Raw genomic sequence first — 18,375 nt, forward strand, 5'->3', positions numbered from 1 at the left:
AAAACTATTTGCCAGACTCAAAACCCTGAAAGGACTTAATGGCCAGGCATAAGAAATTCCACCACCACAGGAATGTCTGAGGATGTTCTAGACGCCCAGAAATAAGGACTTGGAAGAAAATCACTTCCTCTGGTGCAATCCCAACCACAATGCCGTAATTCATGCACCAATTTGCACAGAGAGACTTTGCTGCTATCAGCATCTCCCTTTTGGGAGGGGCTGTCGAGGTACCCCGATGTGGACTCCACATGAGGTCCCCATTTCAAGAGTCAAACTATTCCTCTTTCCACCATGCCCAGCCTCCTCCGACCCAGCCGAGCTCTCCAGCCGGAAGTTCCCATTCGCTGGCTGATCTGCAATGCCACAGCTCAGATCTTGTCACGAACAGGTGAGGGATGAGGCATTTTCAGTCTTGATTAAGTTCTAGGCACTTCACCTCAGACCTGCTAACGACCCCAGCCAGCGCTGGGATGGTGCAATGCCTGGCAGACATGCCCGCTGGGGGATTATGCTGCAGTCATTGCAGAGCCAGGGGGGTTTCTACTGTCCCTACAAACAGGCCGCTACAGAATCACCCATGTGGAATTTCAGCCACATCAGTTTCTCCAACTCATTCTGCCTAAGCCTGAGAACACGCGGTCAGAGACCTGCTTTCAGTCCTCACCACTCACCCCAGAAGCGAAAGCTCCTTATCCCATCCTTTCCGAGCTCGGGAGCAACTGAACAGGAAAGCACAAAACAACAACAGTTCAACGTGTCCATCGTCAGCATCGTCTTTATTTGTACAACTACCAAGAATGCCAGGAGCAATCTCTGACTGGTGTTACCTAGGATTAGCACTGCTAATTGTTATGGTTATAAATTTAGTTTAGGGACAAGATGGGGTAGGGATGGGCAGGGGGTGAATAAAATAAAGACACCTCCCCCTCCCCAAACATTAAAAATAGGGAATATCTAAATGTATACAGGAAATATGCTGGGCCTTCACACCTGCTGCTTGGCTCCACTGAAGGGTCCCGATAACAAGGGCTTGGGACTCGGGTGACCAGTTTCAGCCTGGGCTACTGCTGGGATTCAGATTCGATCTGGCTCCCTCCGGTCTGACCAACTACCCTAGTTAAAGCCCAGCACTCACATTTCACAGCGACCCTCGTCATTGCCAGCATGAGCCGAGTGCGGTTACCTGTGAGAGCTGGCTGGGGGGTGGGGCTCTGCCCACAGGTTGGCTCACCAAGGACCATAACTGGAAGGTTATTTTTGGCTCGGATTCTGCCTGGGGTTCCCTGGATAACTCTGAAGGAAATGGAGCCATGGAGATCCGTGGAGTTCCCAGGGGAAGCCGCAGATCTGGCAGCTGCAAGGTGCGTTCCCAGTAAAGCATGAACCGGTCACATGGCAGTAGCGCGTATGGAGACGCATTAAGTAGCTTCCACAAAGAGAAGAAAATGAAGGAAAAACGCACAAGGGAGGAGAGAAAAACGTGGCACAAGAGAGGAGTGTAAACATTCCTTTGTTAATAGCTCTAGCTAGGAGTTTCCTACAGTCCAGTTATCAAGCCGAATCTCTGGAGGGAATGGAGATCTGGATCCTCTCAGGAATTTGCCTCTTCAGGCTGGCTTGACCTTGGCTTACGTTGTGGGAGCCCCTCGGTGTCTGTGCTGGGTGCGCCTGGATGCACCTGTGCTGAGGGGATGGGCTGGCTCGCCAGGGAGGCAGCACCAGCTCCACTGGTTCCCGTGGAATGAGTCTGGCCAGGGTCAGTAGCAATCCCTGGAGATCGGAACTGGGAATTCTGAGACCTGGAACTGGACTGATACCAAGGCCCATTTCTGTACCGGTTCGTACTGTCGTGTCTTCCTGGATTGGAGGGGCCGTTATGGCGCTGGCCTTGGGGCCGGTAGCCCTGGCCTTGTCTCCTGTTACCCTGGAAGGCCTGAAACAGAAAGAAGGGCTGGCAAGGGACTGGAGAGAGGAGACTAGCAGAGCCGGCAGCTGCAAAGAGCGAGCTACATGCAGCAGAGATCTATGAACCACTCGTGCCAAGGCCCTGGATGATCCTAAAGCTGATTACTGTCTCCTCTCCAGCCACCCTGGAAGCCCCCTAGACCAGTGGCACCTCAGGGGATTGTCTCAGAAGACAGGCGGGTGTTGTAGTGGGTGAGACGTGCTCCTCCCCAGGAGATGTTGCAGCATGCAGCTGTGGCTGACTTCATACCGACAGCTGCCATTGCAGAAGTAGGGGGTGCTGCTCTCTGAGAAAAGCCAAGGTTCCTCCAGCCATGCTGTGATGCCCTGGACTTTTATTGTGCCCTCTTGTCTTGTGAGCAGGGCACACTGCCACTGCCCAGTCTGCACCAGGCACGACAATTGCCCTCAGACAAGGCACTTGGCAGGAGGGACCCATTAGATATAGAGGAAACGGCCCCGAGCTGGGGTTGAGCTCCATGCCGTATTTAAAGGCTTCTCTTGTGAAGTTGTCACTTACCTCTCGGTGAGGCTGGCATGGACGGCTGCCGGCGCTGGCTCCGGCTCCAGCTGCAGGTGTTTCTGCCGAGGACGGGGGCTTCCTGCTTGCTGTGGGAAGGCTGGGAGCAGAGGCACACTCCGGGGTGGAGGGATCACTGGTGCTCAAGGACACGGACGTGACGGAGCTGCAGCGTGATCTGGATGAGTAACTGTTCTTTGGATGGGAAACTGAAATGGAAACACAATGAAGGATGGCGTAAAGGAATTGCACGCCCCTCCACACGCACACACATGCCCCCTGAATCTCACCTACTGTGGGCGACAGCGCTGTTCACTCCATGACATGAAGGGAAGAGCGGACACTACCTCCTCACCTGCTGACCAGCCTACGATCTGTGCTAAAGCTCGGCTGGCCGGGGTCAGCACCTCGGCGTTACAACGCCCCGGGAAAGGGCCCTGACTGGCACTGGACCCGGAACGCACCGCACATTCCAGCGAAAGCCGACAGGATCCTGTCCCGTTTTCATCACTACACGTGTCCCTCCTTCCCCAAACTAAGCAAATTCCTGATGAAGGAGAACACTTAGCTCCTGCATGACTTTTAAGGGCCTGAGAGAACTGACCAGCCTTTGAAGAGCTTTTGTGGGGTTTAAATAGGATCTGGACAGACTCTGGTAATACACCACATTGTCAATGCTCTTCATGTATTCACATTTATACATACGGCTACAAGGGGCCCCTGCCAAAGATGCTCTCGCACCATAAATGAAACATAAACATGAGACGGCCGGCAGACTGCTACCCTCCCCATCCCCACCACCAATCTGGGCTTGCCCCAAAGCTCTGGGTGAAGAGACAGGGCCTTTGCAGCATGCAGAAGCGCCACAGACGCCGGCTATTCTGAACAGAGGGGAAGCTTCTTCCAGAGCAGAGCCCGCCCCGACAACGCTCTACCACTGGCCCCTGGTTTAAATCCAGGGGCCCCTCTGAACTCTCTCCTCTGCAACAGGACCTGTCCCTGTCCATAGCTGCCCGCTCTCGGCCAGGCACCCCTCACCTGCAGCCTCAGACCAGCTCACCTTGCCCAAACGAGCTGATGCTCTTCTTTACTGCGTCCAGGTCACAGGTGAATCGTGCCACTCTGCCCAGGTCTTCATCATATTTGCGTTCACTGACAAAGTGCTTGATGGGAAAGAAAACGCTTGCAAGTTAACACAATCTTTATGCTAATGCCTGGTGACAAACCGGCGCGTAAGAGGGGAAGTTGAGATCAGAGCCTTTTCCCTCGCCTGGTAACAGTGCCTCAGGTCAGGCACGGCTCGGAGAGCCTTGCCAAGAAAGCTTACAGTTAACGCCACGAGTCACGCTGGAGTAGCATGGGCTCTGTTGCACCAGTTCCACCTACACATGTGCAACCAAACAAGTGTCTGCAGCCTCCCGCCAGAAGTTAACATTTCCAGGTAACTCAATCTCAGAGCCGCTCAATCTGCTGCTCTCCGCCCTACGGAAATCAGGGTGGCTCGCGAATCTGCTCTGGATGCGATCAGCAGCAATAGTCCAATGGGGGAAAACAAAGCTGGTCTAGGACGGACTGTTGCTGGGAGAACACAGTGGACCCGGTGATCTGGGTTTTAATTAAGAACATAAGAACGGCTGTACCGGGTCAGACCAAGGGTCCATCCAGCCCAGTGTCCTGTCTACCGACAGTGGCCGATGCCAGGGGCCCCAGAGGGAGTGAACCTAACAGGCAATGATCAAGTGATCTCTCTCCTGCCATACATCTCCATCCTCTGACAAACAGAGGCTAGGGACACCATTCCTTACCCATCCTGGCTAATAGCCATTAATGGACTTAACCTCCATGAATTTATCCAGTTCTCTTTTAAACGCTGTTATAGTCCTAGCCTTCACAACCTCCTCAGGCAAGGAGTTCCACAAATTGACTGTGCGCTGTGTGAAGAAGAACTTCCTTGTATTTGTTTTAAACCTGCTGCCTATTAATTTCATTTGGTGACCCCTAGTTCTTGTATTATGGGAATAAGTAAATAACTTTTCCTTATCCACTTTCTTCACATCACTCATGATTTTATAGACCTCTCTCATATCCCCCCTTAGTCTCCTCTTTTCCAAGCTGAAGAGTCCTAGCCTCTTTAATCTCTCCTCATATGGGACCCGTTCCAAACCCCTAATCATTTTAGTTGCCCTTTTCTGAACCTTTTCTAGTGCCAGTATATCTGTTTTGAGATGAGGAGACCACATCTGTACGCAGTATTCGAGATGTGGGCGTACCATCGATTTATATAAGGGCAATAATATATTTTCAGTCTTATTCTCTATCCCCTTTTTAATGATTCCTAACATCCTATTTGCTTTTTTGACTGCCTCTGCACACTGCGTGGACATCTTCAGAGAACTATCCACGATGACATCAAGATCTTTTTCCTGACTTATTGTAGCTAAATTAGCCCCCATCATATTGTATGTATAGTTGGGGTTATTTTTTCCAATGTGCATTACTTTACATTTATCCACATTAAATTTCATTTGCCATTTTGTTGCCCAATCACTTAGTTTTGTGAGATCTTTTTGAAGTTCGTCACAGTCTGCTTTGGTCTTAACTATCTTGAGCAGTTTAGTATCAAAAATTCAGCCTGTAGATAACATTTTACTGACCTCTGGTGGTAGAAATAAGTGCATTTGTCTGAATACAACGGTACTCAGCGGTCAGGTGCCTGCTGATACTGGTAGAAGTGACACCAACCCAAAACCATCAGCAGCTAGCCTATGTCAGCACATACTGTGTTGCGAGCCCTGGCAAGAGATTGCCAGGCAAACCCACATGGACAAGGCTCACGAGGTACCAGAAGCCGTTCTGGGCCAATTCAAAACGGTTAAAAGCTGAACTGAGCTAAGTGGTGTTAAGGACCAAAAGGCCCTTTGTTTGCTGAAGTCAGTATTTTGCCAACCAAATGCTGTAAGAAGAAATGCAGGACAAAGTGTACTGAAGCTTACTACACTGTCCTGGACAATGTGCATGCGCACCGCTAGGAGTGAATGTGTTTTGGGAACTACTATTTCTCGCTGAAAAGAAATGGAAGATTTACAGACACAGGTGCTGCCCTGAATGTACTTCTGCATAAGACGGGCAGTGTGATTTTATGTATACCCTGGACTGGAGCTTAGAACTCCCAAATATTCACCTTGGCTCCATTTTAAATCTCTGTGTCCTTCAATGGTCACTTCACTTCTGTGTCAGTAAGCGGAAGCTAGCACTTACCTGACTCACTGGGCATAACTAACGTTTGATTACAGTATATGCAAAAGGACATTCATTCCAAACACAGGCCTGGGGATGCGCTGCAGTCAGAGCTCTCATGCCAGTGCCTGTTGTAATGGGACGGAGGAGAAGAAAAGTTCACCTTTATGTCAGCTCTAAGCTCTACCAACTGCTCCTCTGACATGCGCACGGCAACATCAGTCATCTTCTTTAGTGCCCCAGCTTTCTTTTGTCGGCTGACCAGGATCTCCACTGAAAAGTAACGAAAGGAAGACCAAAGCTTATGTAGAATTAATGCTGAAGGAAGAGTCAGTCTGCAAAGCATCTCACTGGTACACAAGGTTTAACTGAGCACCCAAACGAGCAGCTAAGCACAGGAGGGTGCAGGGTCGAGAAATGGACCAGTCAAGCACCACCACAATACCACTCTGTAATCTCCAAGTTAACGACACTGTCCAGATTTTAATGGTTTCTGACCACCAGAGCGCCTTGCTAGGGAAGCCATTGGAAAGTGAGTTTAAGAACAGATCTGGGTTTTGTTTCTATTAAATCCCAAGCACTTCTGAGGGTCAACAGCACCAACATCTTAACTGGCACGCCCACGAAAACAGAGCCTGTCTCTCTTCCAATTTAATTTCCTTCCTGATCACCCCAGACCGCCTGCACTGACGGGCAGCTGCTGAGCTGATCTGCACTACAATACCAGGAACTGAGATAGCGGACATCCAAGAGGAATTTATGCCCTCAGCTTCAGCCTACACTTTCTGTGCAGCCAGGGATTCTGCTTCCTAGCACAAAACCACCTTTGGAACTGGGGCATCACAGAGAAAGCAACGATCTGGAGAAATTGTTTAATACCCAACCACAAACCAGATATTCTGCCTTTTGTTAGAATAGTTAACCAATACCTTATCTGGTACCAGATAAGGTAAAGTCTTGGTGGCACTGCAAGTTTCAGCCAGATTCAAAACAAACCTGGTACATTAAGACCAAGTACAAAAAACAATGGTTATATAAAGAAAGGTATAAATATTTACTTCATCTGGTTAAAAATATTTCCTTAGCTTTGTAACACCCCAGATTATTAAAATTGAAAGGATCTTATATCTACTTGACTGTTCACCATTTATGTCACTCATTTCTCTCATTGGAACCTAAAAATAGGCTAGTGAATTTCACTTTATTCTTGTAAATGCTCTTACACAATGGTCAGATTGCAACCACTACAAAGGGATGTTTGTTTAAAAGAAACTTTCCATTGGAATTAGAATTTTTACAGCGCTGAAGCCCAACAAACTTAACAAAACAAATGTAGCTTGTGACCAACTTTGATTTGTGTCCCTTTAACAGCTAAATGTCATTCTAACCTGTAGAGAGAAACTTTTAAACGTGTGTGTGTGTGTAGTTAGTTTACCTGGGAACGATGGAAGTTGGAAGATGTACTACACACACTGCTCTCACTGGAGCAGTGTCTGTTCAACTTTGCTGGTAGAGTGGAACAGCACCAGCTTCTAAGATGAGCCACTTTTAAAAAATAAAACATGTCTTACTTGCTTCTGCTTTCACTTTGTCCATTTCGGCCAGTAGCGCTACCTCTCGGTCCATGAGGCTAAGAAGAGAAGGTGACAGGAATCAAAAGGTCTGATCAAGAGCCTGAGTTCACAAACAACCCAGAATTCAAAGCAAGTTACCAAAGGATTTTGGGGGGGGGCCTCCCTTTACGTGGCCAGCTGCATACAGTACAGAAGCAGGAAGCTCTTCAGTTAGATGTTGGTCAGAATCGGCAGAGAACAGGCCAGCAGATGGCGGCAGAAAGCCGGTGTTCCAATGAGCAGACACGGGAAGTCTAGCACGCACCTCAATGTTCTCATGTTACTGTTTGGTCTGGAAGTTGGAGGGCTCCGGGTGAATTTTTTTAGCACTACAAAACCCAATTTCACTTTGGCCCATATAAATTACTGTGCTTGTTGCCAGGGCAATCCCCGTACGACAATGGTGAAGCTGCTGCGCGAAGCTGGGCTCTGGAGACCTGCAGCAGCAAAACCCGCTTTTCACAGATGAGGAAACTAGGCCACAGAGGTGCAGTGACTTGCTCGAGTCGCAGGCTGAGTCCGGGGCAGCACGAGAGCAGAACCCAGAAGTCTTGATGGCCAAGGCCCCGACCTTACCACTAGGTAACACTCCCTCCAGAACCGTTTGTCAGTAGGAGCTGAGCTCTAGGACAGAGCAGGGGACATACTTTTAGTCTCGCGTTGCCCCATCTCATTCTATGTGGACGGTGTCGGTAACTAGCCTCATTAGAGAGGTGATTTGTGTTCACGCTCTCACCGGGACGGGGCCAGACGCACAGGCAAAGTTCTCTGGGCTTGTTATGAAACACAATGCTAAAAAGCAAACTCCCTCTGTTCTGGCTAGCCACATGGCAGGCTTGAGGGAAGACCTTTGAGAGGCTGCTGAGAAGGTACGAACGTGGCTTTTGTGCAGCAACAGAAAGAAGACTTAAGAAATCCCAGCAAAGCCCCAAAGCTAACAGTTGGCTCTGATGCTCTAGCCCTTCAAACCAACTCTCCAGCCTTCGCTATGGCAAAGCAGCAGGCACTGGGGGGAGGGACTTTCTCCTCTAACCACAAAGGCTGAATGCTGATGCTTCTGCTCATATCACAGAGGCACTTTAACAGCTGAACACACCTTACGAATGAATTGACAAGCTCAGGATTTCTCACACACACACACACACACGACATTCAAGATTTTAACAACTAAGACACCACTCTGGCCTCCAGTTGTCAGCACACACAGAAAGCAGCCCACAGATGTCAAAGTACACGGCATGACCCCCCCAAAGCCCTTTGTGACTGTAACAACTTTCCAGCAAAGGCGAAACCAAGAGGATCACAATGAAGCTCCCTCCCTCATTTGCCTGTAAGTTGTACTGTGACTTGGATGCGTATCTGTTGCTAGGAGACTAAAAATTCCCCAAGACCTTCAGCTGGCAGCCTGCACTGGCAGTTCTAGCTAGAACTTCAGGTGAGGACCAGGTTCAGACTAGAGTAAGTGCTCTTCAGTTCGCTCATTTGGTTGCTCAGCTCAACCACCGAAGAGCAGACAAGGAGGCACTTCCCGTAGCTGCTGCTCAAAGGAACAGGTCATGTGGAGAAGGGCACTTGAGTAACCTGCCTTACTCAGACTTTGTGGAGGCAAAGGAGGAAAGGCCAATGCCCACAGTCTGGATTCAGATATAGATGGGGAGGGGTTCAGGTCTCCATTCTGCTCCCTCCTCTATAAGGCCCCCTCTGCACTCATTCTCACTCTTACGCCTCACTTGTCCATACTGACCGGTCCATACCCTGTGACACACCAAGTTACCGAGCGGGGCAGCCAGCATGTTACGAATACATTTACCAGCCAATTCATTAACTTAGGCTCATTACAGTTTCTGATATTTCCGCAATACAAAAGGGCGGCTTCTCGCTGCCTTCTAGGTGTGACATCACAGCAGGCTACAGGGGCATCTCTGCAGTTATAGTACCCAGAGGATCAGAACTTAGTGCTCCTCATTGAGAAGGATTTACTCGCACCAAACGGGGAGGGTCTTTATTCTACTGCCCATTTGGAAGTGGGCACCGAGCACAGTACATCTGAAATGCTCGTGCTCTCCCGTGTCTCAGAGGGGAGGGAGGCAAGTTCTATTAAGAATTCTGTCTGAACCACACCTTGTGCTTCTCTGTTTACTTATCACTGCGTCCGTGTTGCCTAATTAGATGAAATTCGACAGTGACAAGTGAAGTACTTTGCACTTAGGAGGGAAAAAACCAAATGCACAAATACAAAATGGGGGGGGAGTAACTGGCTGCACATTAAGTCCTGCACAAAAGGATCTAGGGGTGATAGTGGACCACAATTTGAAGAGGAGCCAACCAGGCTAACGTTCTGAGCTGCGTTAACAGGAGCGTTGGATGTAAGACACGGGAGGGAACTGTCCCACGCTACTTGCCCCTGGTGTTGACGACACACTGGAGAGAGTCCAGAGGAAAGCTCAATTGTGATAAAAGACTCCAAAAACCTGAAACGGTTAAAAAAAACTAGGTATGTTTAGTCTTGAGTAAAGGAAACTGAGGGGTGGGGGTGGGTGAGACCTGAGAAGTCTTCAGCTATGTTCAGGGCTGTTAGAAAGAGGACAGTGATCAGTTGTGCTCCATGTCCACTGAAGGTAGGACAAGAGGTAATGGGCTTAATCTGTAACAAGAGAGATTTAGGTCAGATATTAGGAAAAACTTTCTAACTAGACAGATAGTTAGGTACTGGAATTGGCTTCCAAGGGAGGCGTGGAATCCCGGCTGTGTTTAAGAACAAGTTACAGCTGTCAGTGATGGTCGAAGGTTACTTGGTCCTGCCTCGGTGCAGGAGGGATGTACTAGATGACCTCTTCTGCCCTACATTTCTAGGACTGTGAGCTATTCAGAGCAGACAGTGTGTCCGTGCCCAGTACAATAGGACCCTGACCCTGGCTGGGGTGCTCAGGCACTACCAGAATACAAACACCACATTTACTAGTAATGAACAAGCACAAAATTAAAAAGCTCCAGAAGCGATTTCACCGTGCCCGGTTGACAATTCCCAGCCACACCAGAACCAGTTCAGTCAGACCGTGTGGTACAGAGCGTGAGGGGACAGGAAGGGACCGTACCCCATGACTGCACTCTGCTAACGCTATCCCACACTGTGCTCCAGGAAGGGTTCCCCGACAGAGCATAGCAATGACTATCCAGCCGCGGGTGTGGGGCCTGAACGACCCTTGCCTATCTCCAGGGTTAGAAGTAGCCTTGCTGTGCATCGTGTGACCACCCCAGAGAACTAGCCCCGTGCTGCACCCTCCTTCCACACACCCCCCTCACCCGTGCTAAAGCAGCCGCCTGTTTCTATCAGGCATTCCTGGCTTAGCACTCCAGGCCTCCAAACCGGGTGATGGGCAAACCCAAAGCAGGCGGGGTGGCCTGGGCAAACTCAGGCTTGCTTTGTTTACCCAGCAAAGCTCAGCTGGAGCTTTACGCAATTGTACAGCTGGGCTCACTAAGGGACAAAGGTCAAGTGGCTTTGCCTGAGGTTCGCGCACTGAGTGAGTGACTCTCTGATCCAAACCCAATGAAAAACCCAGACTGCGTGAAACAAGCTCCTTGTGCCAGACCCTTTCAGAAACAAGTATTCATTTTTTGATGGCTCTGCCTCAGGGGCAAATCTATGTGGGGGGGAGGGGAGACCAGTTCACAGCAGAGATCTGAATTGCAGCTCCTGAGAAAGCAGGTTTAGGAGAGAGGAAAAAACCCAGCCAGCTGCTGAAATTCAGGGGAAAACCCGGAAGGTGAAATAATGCTGACCACACCGTTGTGATCTCACCCAGCGTTAGAAGGGCTGACTTCAGCTGCATCCAAACTCTGGCAACAGCGCCTGCAAGATGTTGCCCGTTAGTGAAGTAAAACAGCTGCTGGCCTTTGCACATGCACACAAAGGGGGTTGGGCCAGGTTTATTTCAGGCTTACATAGAACAAGTACCTGAAAGACTGGAGGTTGCCTGGCAGCTCCTCCCCAAGACAATGAAGGCAACCTACAGCCTGTGACATGGATAAGCTGAGGTGGAACTCCCGGATCCAGCGCCCAATGTGCAGCATGTCCAAAGTACTAGAACCACGTACCCCACAAAGCTCAACACCTCGTGCCCAAAGCCATTCTCCCCATACCGTGTAGTGAAGCATTCTGGTCATTATATATGTTCCCCAGGCAATACTGCCAGCCTGAACGCCAACCCAAAGACAGAGGGAGGGATCTGAGAAGCAGAGGAGACTGCAGTCCTTCAGTACAGCACCACGCAGTGCCCCCGACTGACTAGCCCACTTCACTGCTTTATCACCGCCTCAGCAGAGCCCAGGTTGGAGAACGCTCTGCTGAACAGTGGAAACGTCACAGGCTGAAGAGAACTTCTGAGTGCATGAGGATGCCTTTGGCTATTTCCACACGGAGACAGGCCTGACGTTCTGGGGAGAGTGTCAGTCCTCACGGACTGGAGCAAGTCCAGCTACAAGCATAGGTCAGCGCCTCATGTTTGGTGTGAGAAACTGTAAGAGTCGGGTGTAAGAGGGCATGAAACAGCCAATCAAATGGCAGTCGTCTGAGTACAGCTTTGATGGCTACAGCACCAGCAGCTGTTCTGCAGCCCACCCGCACGGCCTCTAAAGTCAAGAGTCCAAACTTTGCCTTTCAATCAACGCCCTGCCCCCAAAGAACAGACGGCTTTTTAATCTAGCATTGGGGCAAGTACTCTTCAGCCGAAAACCAGCAGGAGAGATGGCTCAGTGAGCACCATTAGTGCCAAGATCTTGTTTTGTGCCAACAGGAGTTAACAAACATACTGACTGTTTGAAGCATGGAGCATAAAGGGCGTTGAAACGATACTCGAAGGCACAAACCTACTTCCCAACTGAGTGGCAAGTGCGTCACTTTCGGGAAAGGGCAGGTCGTCTTCTCTCTAAAGTTAAATTGACCCGGCTGCAGAGCCGTGGCTTATCAATCCTACATACACAGCCTCCCAGCAGGGAGGCACTTCATTTGGCATTTACTGAAGGAGGTTCCCACTGGCTGCATTCCAGACATGTACTCAACATCCCTGCCTCACGGAACTGTTTCCTGGTTCGTGCTGGTTCTGTCTCTCAGCAATCAGAGCTTATCGGAGCAATGCTGCTAAACGGGACTTGAATCTTTACCCTTTCTGAAAAAAAGACACGAGTGTTTCATGGACTCTAATCCAAAGGGCAAGGAATTACTGACACAGAACCAGACACTTAAAGCTTTCCATTCGAATGAGAGGTTTTTCAGAGATTTTGTCCATACAGAGAGGCAGAGGATAAAGCTGCTGACAGAAGGAGGTCATAGTAATAATAATTAATATTACTTCAACTCCTGCCACAGACAAAATCGACGGGAACAGGTCATAAATAATCAATAGTATTAATTCCCATCCATAAAAACATTAACCTGAGTTAAGATTGTAAATATCTCAGTTATTTATAGGGGAAAATCTCTTGAGAATACACTTATCTCAAAATATTGGAAAGACCAGAAATTCCAAGTTAAGGTTACACCAAGACATCCCAAACAATTAGAAAGCCTGGCAACAAAGGTAACATCACCCAAACAGCCTTAATTCTGCTCCACAGCTGGGCGCAAATTGAAGCAGATCTGTAAGGCATCCTTAAACACTACAGTCTTTAGACGACATCACAGTTTATGGAATCGACACATTTGCTGATACAGGCCCCATCCCTGCAAACATTTACACACGTGCTTAATTTTGCTCCTGGGAGTAGTTCCATTGAAATCAATGGAATGTCTCACAGTAGCAAAGTTAAGCACGTGCATGTTTACAGGATTGAGGACATGGTGATCGCACACCACTACAGCATTTGAACTGAGTTACAAATGTCTTCACATCACTACAGCAAAACCTTCACTCCTTCTTTATGGCCAGCTCAGTCACCAGACAGGTTTTAACACATCTGCAAGCCTGCCACAGAAATCTACTCTCATCCCTTATCACAAGAGTTATATTTAGCTGCCTGTCAAACAACGTTACTCACTCCAGTGAGTTTTTAACATTTCTTCACCAAAACTGACCCTATTTGGGACCATCAGGTAGGGCAATTCCTCAAAAAATTATGACAGACTCAGCACAGACAGCTAGTGTAATAGGTACTATCAGCTTAAAAGGGCATCATCTTAAACTAAGTCCTTCAATAACATAGCTATGATACATACAAGGTTTAGCAGTTCCATAGTGTGGAAGGCTGGCCTGGGAGGGGGCAAAGTTAAGGTTGTGTGGGATGATCTCTCATGTGCGTTTCTTCTCTTCCACTGGGTTTCTTCCCTCCACACCCGTCACGCTGCCCTTCACATGGAATTACCACCAAGCCCCAACATTTATATTTTTGAAGAAAACTACAGAATTCTCTTACCACGTTTCCTGCAATAATTGGTAGGATTAAGATAAATACCTTAAATATTTTGCCTGTGAATTTCCTCGGATTAACAGAGTGTGTGTGTTGGCTTGGACATCGGGGTAGTGCCGACAGGGGGCTGCTATTGTCAATTCCAGCACCAGAGAGTCATGGCTTAAAACAGACAGACTGAAGCCTTGCATACGGCTGGGGTGGGTCTAAGGCACACGTGGACAGTGGCTCCAACGTGGGCCGTATGAAGGCTGTAGCCTGGGAGGGCAGGTGTACTAAGGTACAGCAGGCCCTAGGCTGATACAGGTGTTGCAGATGCCAGCCCCTAGAATTCATGTTTATTCCTTAACACGGTTGATGTGCAGTGTTCGGGGCAAGGGGAAAAGACAAATGAGCGAGCCATGAGGTAAAACATTAGGTCTCCTATTTACTCAGTTTGTTGATCCCAATTCCTAATGGTTGGATCTCTTCCTATTCTACTTACCAACTCTGCAGTTCAGCAAAGGCATGCTTCATTTTCTTAATGGAGGCATCCATCTCCTCTTTAACCACAGCCCGATACCGTGCCAATGAGACTGTGCAACGCTGGAGGTCCTTCACTGATTTTTCAATATTTGAACCTATCGACAGAAAATAATAAAAAAAACCAACAAAAAGCCAAGCACGTTAGCTTATAAAATCTTCCAGATTGTGATAAATCATAAAGGAGTCTTTCAGTTCATTTCAAAACCACAGACTGCTTGGCTTTAAACTCCCCTCTGCCTTTTCCTGTTACAAAAACATTGGATTTAGTCTGGACAGCTGCAGAGTTTTCCACAGGTGGAAGTTTTTCTGGGCTTACGAAATCTCCTCCTTACAGCTGAGAACACAGATGTGTCACTGGTTTTTCATACACAGGAGAAATCTAATGCATCTCTTGTGTGTCGCTCCTTTGCTACAGATTGGGGACGACTGAATGGAAGCCCACCTCAAGGAATAGCAAGCAGAAGCACTGAATCATATGGAAAAATTGTCCAGTTGTGAATAAAGTTTACAGGGGAAGGGAAATCTTTTAGAAGCTAAATCAAATCCATGCAGAGAGCGATTTCCTCTGAAAGATAAAGAGATGAAAGGCTTGGCTATTTGTTACAAAAATTTGTCTCTACACTTCAGATCTCCAACAGAGCAGATCACCATGCCTATGTGCGTCTCTGCAGCTCCCTGACTGCCATCACCCCCTGACAAGCTAAATTAGCAACGGCTCATTATGGTCCTCATTACAGCAAGAAGGTGAACTACCAGCACTAGGGGCCGGATGTTCTTATCTCACTAAAGCAGAGGATAACGATGGCGTTTAAAATTGGGGTCTCAGAGGTCCTTCCTGCTGACGAGACAAGAGAACAGAGGTGGAGAAAACAGAAGGAAGGAAAAATAACCAGAGGCTGTCGTTTCTTGTAACCGAGTCTCTGGGAAGCTTTGGCTCCTAGACAAACTCTCACGGAGGAGAAAGAGCACACAGGCTCAAGGCTCTATGATGGGGCACACAGAGAAACAGGCTAAGCACATGCAGCGTGACTGACTGCTTATCTACTACCCCTGCTGTAGAGATGGGTTTGGTGCTTCAGGCATTACAGCTAAACTGCTGTCAAGACTCCAGCTGTGCAGAGAGGAGAGTGCACTACCAGTTACCAGATAATAAAAAGGATGCTAGTGTGCCTCTCCATCCACCAGCAACCAGCTACATTTGGGCAGTACAACCAGAGAGGTGGCCACAGACCCCTGCTGGAGGTAACCAGCTTTATAACTCAAGCGCGTGCAAGTCCTCGAGGCCTTACCTAACTTCTTGTTTGAAGAAGAAACCGGAACATCTTCCAGCATTGCTGGAGACAAGGAAGCAGACATCGGATTGCTTGCCGTGGACCTAGACAGAGACTTGCTGGCATTCCTCTGCTCTGGCTGCGGCCTGACAGATGGAGGGTTCTGGGAAGAGTGCATTACGGGTGACTTTGGCTCAAAGTCCATTATTCCACTGTCTAGCTCAGACGCTGCTGTAGAAAAGCAAGTGAGTTCAGGGAAACAAACAAACAAAGAAAGCTGAAACAGGGAGCATAGAAAGTATTCCAGCCTCAACAACCCCCTTCCCACCAAAACTTAAATCAACAGGGTGAGCAGCCCTTCTTTCTGTGACAACTGCCAAAGAGTGGAAAGCAAAGAGAGTATTTACACAGCCAAAGAGTTAATGCTGTTTAAAAACCCTCCGTATTCAGAACTGGCACAGAGAAAGGCAGCAGCAACAGAAGGGAGAAAATAGCTGTTTGACAAATTACTGAGCTGTTCAATTCCTACAATACTTTCGAAAGTCTAACCTGTTCCATCGGGCATGTCAGCTGTGGCAGATTCACAATCCTCTAACTCTCTGGCATCTATTGAAAGCGTATCCAAGCCTTCACTGAGCGAGTCCACAGACTCCGTATCATTGGCCGAGCCATTGACATGGTAACCATTAATCCCGCCCTTCTCAGAGGAAGCTGCAGACTGTTCCCCTTCAGTGGATGCCAGTTTACCAGGATCTGGGAGGCCCGGGCTTGCTTCAACTGGAGGTTTGGGTTTCGTTTTCTTCTTTTTGTTCTAAGGATTATATACCCATCCCACAAAAAACAGGTTAAGCTTAATTCCTGAAGGGAAAATTCATTTTGTGCTTACTGCCCAGGAATCGCTGAATTAAACGCTTTTTCTGCCAATCCTATAAACGCAGGAGGGATTTATTCAACAATGAGAAGAGATAGCCTGGTATTAATGAGGTGTGAGTGCACTATCCCCTGCAGCGGTGCGTGGGGGAAGCCATGCCCCCGTTACCAGATGAACGCTGCCTTTCGTATCAGTTACACAGCAGTGACATTCCAGTCTACCTCCTCGCGGTTAATCCTGCTGGGTGGCGGTGACCCAGGAGGTGATCCCACATCTCCTGCCTCAGCCCACACCTACCCGCCGCTAAGAAGTGACTCAACACCGTTCTAGAGGCTGCTCTACCCACCATCAGCCCTTGGATGGGACCCCTCACACACACCCTCTCGCTTCCCCCACGTCTCCTACACTTTTTGCTCATCAGAGCTATAGTATTTTGTTTTGCTCCTTAGTGCTTGTTGGTTATTTAGTGAGAGTAGTTTGGCATGATCATAGCTTAAATTCTTATACTGTAGTGTACTTCGATATGATGGCATTAATCACTGAAAAAATAAGTGAAACCCCCCTAAGTTAACTGTTTGTGTAGGGCTCTGAACAGACTAGCAGGCAAAACCGTCAATGAGCAAAACATGTGTTGCAAAGGAGAAGGGCATCAAAGCAGAGGCTGCAGGAAACAGAGGCTGCTCAGCGCCAAGGGTTCATGACGGGACACACAGAATAGGCTGAACACATGCAAAGTGAATGACAACTTCTCCCCCAGCGTGGGGGGGGGGATGGGAGGGAGGAAGACCAGCATGTAGCAGCGTTTTCATCATCATGGCAAAGGGCAGGGGAGGACAATTTGTGGCCAAGGTAGTAAATTTTCATGGTGATTCTGCAAGGCAGTGTCATCAATATTACACCGTAGAACTGAACTAAGTGCATTATGGTGTTTTGGGAGGGGAGGGGTTCAAACCTTCTTGGGAAGTCATCAGATAAAGCATTTCACCTCAGCTGTAAGTTAGACTAGCCGGACTGGTGACTACCTCATGTGAGGCAATTCTGCCCACAGCAATATATCTATCTATATTTTCCCTGTGGTTTCTTTCCTTGTTCTTCATGATTTAGCATGGAATTATAAAGGATGCTGGGTCTCTAACATGCCCTGGAGCCGTTAAAGAAGAAAATGCCAGGGAGATATAGATCCTAGCAAAGTAAGTTAAAGCACATTTTAAAGGTTACCTTTTTCTTGCCTGTTATTGTCCATTCTTTCAATACTTCGCTGGCATTGCCTGAAATGAAACTTAAGATAAGCACTGGAAAATGCTTCACACTCTCTTACACTCATGCCATACAAAAACCAGGGAGTCTTCATATCTAGAGCCAGCTGGAATGTGTCCTGCAGCTAATGACGTAAAGAAGTTACGTTTCAATTCTCTTAGCTGATTAAATGAAAGGATCAGTTTCGTTTTTGCTTTGGGAATATCCCACTGATCAGAATGACTCCTCCCATATAACGTTCTGTGCTGGCTGCTTCCAGGTAACAACCCCCCTATCGGCACTGCCATGCTAAAGACTTTGGCCGTGTTGGAACTTGGACTAAACAGGGATTCAGTCCAGGTCAGAGGGTTTATACGGCTCTGTAACGATGCGGTTCTGGAGGGACCCAACTGAGAGTGACAATTCAGGACAAATTGCTCAAACAGGGCAGTTACAGCCCTAGGCTGGGGTTTTTCCACCTCTAAGGCAAACCAAACCAGCCAGACAGTGAAGACTTTGGTCTCACCCCACTGGCTAACCACAAGTCACACAAGCAATTCCCTTAGACACTCCAGCTTCCCAGTATCACCACCAGTGCCACTCGATATGGGGACAAATGTTGGAACTTGGACTAAACAGGGTTTCAGTCCAGGTCAGAGGGTTTATACGGCTCTCTCCTCCCCAAGGACAATTCTATAAAGTTGTTCCAGGCATTAGGAGTAGCTGCACAAC

General features: G+C 48.3%; 1 protein-coding gene across 1 annotated transcript in view; it reads right to left on the minus strand.

The window, feature by feature from the left end:
* Nucleotides 1-764: 764 nt before the first annotated feature.
* Nucleotides 765-18,375, minus strand: part of SPATS2 (spermatogenesis associated serine rich 2) — a 44,121-nt gene continuing 26,510 nt past the window's right edge. Inside the window, exons 5-13 of the mRNA XM_065419362.1 lie at nt 17,626-17,675; nt 16,086-16,347; nt 15,555-15,767; nt 14,225-14,360; nt 7,294-7,352; nt 5,886-5,995; nt 3,546-3,648; nt 2,486-2,694; nt 765-1,933 (exon numbers count right to left, since the gene is read on the minus strand). Of these exons, the coding sequence (XP_065275434.1) occupies nt 1,592-1,933; nt 2,486-2,694; nt 3,546-3,648; nt 5,886-5,995; nt 7,294-7,352; nt 14,225-14,360; nt 15,555-15,767; nt 16,086-16,347; nt 17,626-17,675 (1,484 nt within the window). The 3' untranslated portion in view covers nt 765-1,591. The remainder of the gene's footprint in view (nt 1,934-2,485; nt 2,695-3,545; nt 3,649-5,885; nt 5,996-7,293; nt 7,353-14,224; nt 14,361-15,554; nt 15,768-16,085; nt 16,348-17,625; nt 17,676-18,375) is intronic.

This window comes from Emys orbicularis, chromosome 19 (genome assembly GCF_028017835.1).
Source record: "Emys orbicularis isolate rEmyOrb1 chromosome 19, rEmyOrb1.hap1, whole genome shotgun sequence".
Lineage (NCBI taxonomy): Eukaryota > Metazoa > Chordata > Testudines > Emydidae > Emys > Emys orbicularis.